The sequence below is a fragment of the Poromitra crassiceps genome, assembly GCF_964638095.1.
Source record: "Poromitra crassiceps genome assembly, chromosome: 12".
Classification (NCBI taxonomy): Eukaryota; Metazoa; Chordata; class Actinopteri; order Beryciformes; family Melamphaidae; genus Poromitra; species Poromitra crassiceps.
Genome location: NC_139632.1, coordinates 6495625 through 6503124, shown reverse-complemented (window position 1 = coordinate 6503124; position 7500 = coordinate 6495625). Strand labels below are relative to the sequence as shown.

Sequence of the window (7500 nt, the reverse complement as noted above, 5' to 3'; positions counted from 1 at the left end):
AAGCGGTATACACAAGACGAGAACTATTTCCGCACAGCTTCAGCCCTCTCTTCGGGCGATTACGCCAAAATTGGAACCTGGCAATTTGAACGTTACTCTATTTGGTTCTTCTTGTCCCGTTTGTATGTTTTTGTTTATACGTGTGTTTGTAATGGTGCGCGGAAATCAGCGGGCAAAAATAAACACAGGTTTTTACATCCACAACAGCCAAGGTCAACATAATGAGCCAAGCTTTGAAAAGTAGCCTGTCGTCAGGGTACAATGAAGGTTTAAAATCCACTTCAAATGGGAAGAGGGGTTGCACATCTCCAATAGCACCAAGGAAAACCCACTTTCAAGAAAAACAATTTTTTTATTACAGTCTATAGCAGGGGATCCCAACCTTTTTTGGCTCGTGACCCTATTTTGATCTACCTAGGGACCCGCGACATTCAAATTCCGGTACACCATCGATAATGTCATCAGTGACATCATCGTCAGTGATGTCACATAGTATGCTTCTTTTCCCCCGCAGAATTCTGACTTTAATCTGAGAATTCTGACTTTAATCTGAGAATTCTGACTTTAATCTCAAAACTCTATTTTCTCAAAATTCTGACAGTAACTCGGAATTCTGACTTTATTCTCAGAATCCTGATTTAAAGTTATAATCTCAAAGATTTTCCCTCTAAATAAAAATAAATAAAATTAAGAGTCACTCACAATGTTGATTGAGGCTATGGTTCATTGATGGAAGCCTTTGCTGTATATAGTGACATTAGGTGACATTAGTAATGTCACATAATGCAACACTGTTTGGATGTCACCTGCAATTACCACTCACCATAGGTGTCACCCAAGAGAACGAAGCAGAAATCTTAGAGATGATCACTTTAAACTCAGAACTAAGAAAAAAAAATCGCAAATGACCCTAATCATCTTCGGTAGCATTAGATTGGGTCTGGTGTATAAAAAATAAAAATAAATAAAAAATAAATAAATAAAGAATTGTCAGGCGACCCTATTTGAATTCCAGGCGACCCCACTTAGGGTCGCGACCCTAAGGTTGGGAACCACTGGTCTATAGCAAAACACTATCTAATGGCAATGATGCATAGCAGCATAGGATAGACAAATGTTGTATTGTTGTACATTGTTGAATTTTTGCTCACGTTATTTAGGCTTCAATGGACCAAACTGCTGCTGCTTATTCTATCCTCACCTACTTTTCATTTGACTGTATCATTGAAACAATGAACAATGGAAAGTCCCCCACACAAAGTATGACCACAGTCAGCTGTCGGCAGGCTAGCAGCTTTGCCCATCGGCAGATATAGAACCTTTAGGATGTGAGAAGATGTGACGTGCTGAACCCACCTGGACGTACAGCTCTCTCAGCTCATACTGGAACTTCTTGGGGTCCGTTGTGATGGTGACGGGTCCGATCTCTGCAAAGAAAGCCCAGAAAGAGGCTCTGTGATTAATAGGGCCTCAGGCTATAAAGTCTGCATCAGAATGAATCATCGAGAACGTTTTGGTTGCCTCGACTCTTCTCTCGAGCCAAATGTTAGTATTGGCACATGCATGCGAATGGGCAGATTCAAATGTCACAATCTGAACCGGAGTGAGGAGAACTTTGTGTAAACATTCAGGAAGCCAGATCCTATTTAACTGAGGGAGAAAAAGACAAAGAAAGTGAGAAAGATGAAGACAGGCAGATGATAACAGGGAAAATATGAAAGAACTGACAGGGAAGATAGGAATTACTGACTTAAAATGTTTTCAACAGATCAGTTCTCTGTATGAAGATTCATTGGTCTACCTACCTTCATCCCCCTACGCGCACACACACACACACACACACACACACACACACACACGCGCACACACACACACACACACACACACACACACACACACACACACACACACACACACACACACACACACACACACACACACACACACCATTTGGCTAGATGAGGAGCTGCTTTTACACTGATAAGAAAACTGAGTTGGGGAAAGGCTTCATTACCTTCTGTTGCTGATAGACCAAAGCTGTTATCATCTGTCTAGTCTCGACGCCAGACCCATGAGAGTTCTTACGCTGATACACTACGTTACTGCATGCTGCAGAGCTCTCTCTGGGTCTGATACACTACGTTACTGCACGCTGCAGATCTCTCTCTGGGTCTGATACACTACGTTACTGCATGCTGCAGATCTCTCTCTGGGTCTGGGACACTTTCCCTCAGAGGGCTGGTTATGGGAGGGAACCATTCACTTGACCAGTCATATGCCAGTGATGGCTTCAGTCCTCTCCAATCAGTAACGACTTTGCGATCAGATGGCACGGGAGGCGCAGCTCATTTTCCGAACCGCTCTCTCATCGGTGCTACGACCTGTCACTCATTCAATTTCAACCCGCCTTCAAAACCAGCAGTGGCTGTGAAGTGGCACAGACTCACTTATGTAATATGCAGAGTGCAGCGATTCAACGTCATATTTGAGTCTGGGGAGAGACTAGCATCTGTCTAACTGAGGGGGCGGCGCCAGACACAGATTTTCTATCCATCATTTAGGTCCATGTATCTGCTCTGGGACTGATACATTGACGGATGAGAGGACAGAGAGCTATCTTTTTTTGTACGTCAAAAGATGAAACCATGAATAATTAATGTACTGTACACCCCCCCCCCCCCCAATGTTATGTGGTGACGTATGTCATTGTATTGTCCTGTAAGTTGGTATGTTGCGTGGAAGTGTAGCGGTTTGTCATGTTTCTTGTTCACCTTTGTTGTTGTATGGTTTGTTTCCTGGTTTTGTTTAATATGAAAAAAAAAGAAAAAGAAAAAGAAAGAAAGAAAATGAAACCATTTGAGCTTTTTTCAAACGGCAGTACAGTATAAGTAATTATCGGGTAAGTGTTCACTAGCCTATTAGAAGACTTCCATTGGAAAATCTCTCCTAGACCACCTACTAAAGAGTTGTACTGTACCAGAAACACAACTATGGGTTCATATGAGTGCAGTGATTGCTCTTCCAGGTTGGCTGTAATATACAAAATGGTGAAATTGTGAATCCTGATATTGGCATGTTCTTTTCTTTTGTCTGTGAATAAGCGTTTGCACTTTGTCAGGATCAGGATCCATGTTTGGCTGTTTCCACATTTTCCACCCGGGTTTTTTTTTTCTCAAAAAAATGCCACACCTCCATTTCACATTCCAGCTGCACAAAGAATGGAGAGTGGCGGCTTGGCGACAAAGTTCCAACATTTCACTGGATGGTGGATGTTACAGACGAGGAGTGCACCATAATGCCAAGGGACAGAGGAGTCCACAGCTAGTAAGAGCTGCAGTGACTGAAATACACTAATGAATGAATGAATGAATGAATGAATGAATGAATGAATGAATAAATGAATGAATGAAAGTTGGGTGAAATGTGTAGGAAAGTGTAGGAATTATTTTTAGGTAATGTTCTTAACATGCCTTAGTATCCCCCTACCCAGAGCAATCTAGTAAGAGAGTGACTTCAACGGAGGGCCAAAATGCGTGACTCAGTAGCCAATGAATAGCCAGGAAGGAGGCTCGCGCTACGTTTGAATGCTAAAATAAAGCTGCTAGTGTACAATTTGATTATTTAAACGTCGGTCGGACCCTTTCTAAGTACAACACAAACTGTCCATTTTGCTGCAACTCGACAGCGCTGCTTAATCCAGGACCTTACTTCCTGGAACTCTTGAGAGTAAAAAAAAACTGGTCCATTGGAGTGAACGGAGATGTCGCGACTCTTCTATATACATGACTCTGCCCCTACCCACCCACCTGCTTTGTAACTTACTATGCTGCAAGACACAATGTCAAAGTTCCTCATTCATTCTGACCTCTCTTCTTCTTCTTCCTTGGTTATCAGCTGTTCTTCTTCCTTGGTTATCAGCTGTTCTTTGGTTGCAGTTCAGAGGAGATACTTTTCAACTCAGGTATGTTGTGTGTCAGTTTGTCCACAGTGAGGCCATGTTTAGCCGTGTCGTAAAAGAGCAGCAGCACCACAGACGGGCATAGAGTGACACCATGGCTCGTGCTCTGCTGTGCAGCACATTGGCCAGTGTCCGTACTCTCAACTGACTTTGTTCTATCCCATAATGAGCTGCTAACTCTCTCCTTCAGTCAAACTGGGTGACTTCAGCCACTGCAGCTGTGCTGTGGAATGAGCCTGATGAGAGGCTGCACACACACACACACACACACACACACACACACAGACGCACGCACGCACGCGCACACACACACACACACACACACACACACACACACACACACACACACACACACACATGCACACACACACGCATGCACACACACACACACACACAGACACACACAACACACACACATGCATGCAGACACACACACACACACACACACACACACACACACATTGCGTTTCTGCACATGCAAGCAGATTGGAAAACAAGGGCTCCCTTGTTAGAAGGAGGGCAATTACAAAGGATCCCTGACTTTTGAAAAAGTCTTGAGTTTGAGCTGTTTAAACTTTGTGGGCTTGCCAGGACCCAAATGAGATATTTCAATGTGCAGTCCTGTGCTGGGACTCAGGGCTCATTAACCATTGATATAGAACATTTAAATCACATTAAGAATAATAAAGAGGCTAATGTGATTCATATTTTCTATATCAACCATGTATGATGAGGACAATCATTTTCAATTCTCCTCCTCATCTGATACGGATCTGTGTGAGTTAAGGTTGTTGAAGTCAAAAGAAAGACCACATGTCACGAGGAATCATAACTGATATTTCTTGACAATTAATTTCCCAGCCACCATCACCTCGCATTTCATTTTAAATAGCACTCCAATTTCTTTAATAACGTCGATCAAGCAGCGAAACATCTATTTCCAAATGACCCGGAGTTTGGCATCTTTGGAGATCCTCGAGGTGGAGAGAAGGAACATTTGTGGCGATCAAAGAGGCTTTTTAAAACTAACATGGAAATGTGTCTGGCAGCTCTGAACGGAACACGGATCTCAAGCCAAACGTCTCAGAGATGGAAAAGCTGACATCTCTTTCCTTATGGGAGAGGTTCCCATGGCTGTTGTGAGTTCTCTCTGGACCATCTTGGCAAAGGCGCCCCTGACCACAACCACCCTCCAACACTGTGGAAAACCAGAGCTAATACTTGTGAACTCTTCGCAGGACTCTACCCTCTCAATCCCAATTCGTGTAATGATCTCTGAAACACAACAGTCGGGGGTAAGTGCCTTGCCCGAGGACACATCGAGAGCAGGGTTTTTTGAGGGGAAAATGTTATCCTTCCCATTCCACAACCACATTTTTGCAGCAGGTCTGGAGATTCAAACTGACGGTTTCTTGTATGAAAGATGAGCGCTGAATTCATTTTGGATAACAAGGTGGGCTTTGAGGAGCCACGGTATGATCCTGGTGAACTCGTCTCCCCTCACCGAGTGTTGTCAAGAAACAAACAAAACATGTTGGAGCAAAAGGTGGTTTGCTCGCCCACTTTAAGTAATGACATAAATAAAGGAAAATCTGATGGCAGTCTCTAGTTTGAATGCATTCTGAGTGATGACAACGAACACACAAGTGGCATAAACAGGCCAAGTGAGTGAAGTCAGTGTGGAGGAATGCTCTACAGTCTGACCAGAAGGATTAACACAAGTCAGAAAATAACCACCATAAACAAGCCAGACTGTTAAAGTGCTCAGAGCCACACCTCCTCTGGTTTCCTTCATCCGTTAGTAGTGGAAGTGGTTTACTCAAGTAGACTGGAAGTAAACATATAAATTAAAAAAATACTCCAGTATCCACCTTGCCAGTCTCATAACATGCGTTTGGTGTTCAGGCTCCTCATCCAGGCTCTGACATCCAGGCTCCACCTCTGACATCCAGGCTCCACCTCTGACATCCAGGCTCCTCCTCTGACATCCAGGCTCTGACATCCAGGCTCCACCTCTGACATCCAGGCTCTGACATCCAGGCTCCTCCTCTGACATCCAGGCTCCTCCTCTGACATCCAGGCTCCTCCTCTGACATCCAGGCTCCTCCTCTGGCATCCAGGCTCCTCCTCTGACATCCAGGCTCCTCCTCTGGCATCCAGGCTCCTCCTCTGACATCCAGGCTGTGGCTAATTTGCTGGGAATCACTTGCACATTCACTGAGGGGAGCGTGTCTCTTTCCTCGCAGCAAGGAAATTCCAATGCCGATCTATCGAAAGGTTACAGCCATTACTGACTTCCAACCAAATAAGATCTGAGTTTTGGCAGCAATGCCCAAGAAGACCTTAGAGTTCTCCAGGCTTCAGAGACCTTAGAGTTTCCCAGGCTTCAGATGCCTTAGAGTTTCCCAGGCTTCAGAGACCTTAGAGTTTCCGAGGCTTCAGAGACCTTAGAGTTTCCCAGGCTTCAGACACCTTAGAGTTTCCCAGGCTTCAGACACCTTAGAGTTTCCCAGGCTTCAGAGACCTTAGAGTTTCCGAGGCTTCAGAGACCTTAGAGTTTCCCAGGCTTCAGAGACCTTAGAGTTTCCCAGGCTTCAGAGACCTTAGAGTTTCCCAGGCTTCAGACACCTTAGAGTTTCCCAGGCTTCAGAGACCTTAGAGTTTCCCAGGCTTCAGAGACCTTAGAGTTCTCCAGGCTTCAGATACCTTAGAGTTCTCCAGGCTTCAGATACCTTAGAGTTCTCCAGGCTTCAGATACCTTAGAGTTTCCCAGGCTTCAGATACTTTAGAGTTTCCCAGGCTTCAGAGACCTTAGAGTTTCCCAGGCTTCAGACACCTTAGAGTTCTCCAGGCTTCAGAGACCTTAGAGTTTCCCAGGCTTCAGAGACCTTAGAGTTTCCCAGGCTTCAGAGACCTTAGAGTTTCCCAGGCTTCAGATACCTTAGAGTTTCCCAGGCTTCAGACACCTTAGAGTTTCCCAGGCTTCAGAGACCTTAGAGTTCTCCAGGCTTCAGAGACCTTAGAGTTTCCCAGGCTTCAGAGACCTTAGAGTTTCCCAGGCTTCAGAGACCTTAGAGTTTCCCAGGCTTCAGAGACCTTAGAGTTCTCCAGGCTTCAGAGACCTTAGAGTTTCCCAGGCTTCAGAGACCTTAGAGTTTCCCAGGCTTCAGAGACCTTAAGAGTTTCCCAGGCTTCAGAGAGACCTTAGAGTTTCCCAGGCTTCAGAGACCTTAGAGTTTCCCAGGGTTCAGAGACCTTAGAGTTTCCCAGGCTTCAGAGACCTTAGAGTTCTCCAGGCTTCAGACACCTTAGAGTTTCCCAGGCTTCAGAGACCTTAGAGTTTCCCAGTCTTCAGAGACCTTAGAGTTTCCCAGGCTTCAGAGACCTTAGAGTTTCCCAGTCTTCAGAGACCTTAGAGTTTCCCAGGCTTCAGAGACCTTAGAGTTCTCCAGGCTTCAGAGACCTTAGAGTTTCCCAGGCTTCAGATACCTTAGAGTTCTTCCCAGGCTTCAGAGACCTTAGAGTTTCCCAGGCTTCAGAGA

The 7500-nt window shown here is 44.9% G+C and overlaps 1 protein-coding gene across 1 annotated transcript in view; it reads right to left on the bottom strand.

Annotated features, from left to right (window-relative positions):
* The window catches only part of hmcn1 (hemicentin 1), a gene marked incomplete at its 5' end in the record, with an annotated part of 147653 nt that overhangs the window by 113639 nt on the left and 26514 nt on the right, over positions 1 to 7500 (bottom strand). Inside the window, one exon of the mRNA XM_083647511.1 lies at positions 1357 to 1427. Coding sequence (XP_083503637.1) covers positions 1357 to 1427 — 71 coding nt within the window. The remainder of the gene's footprint in view (positions 1 to 1356; positions 1428 to 7500) is intronic.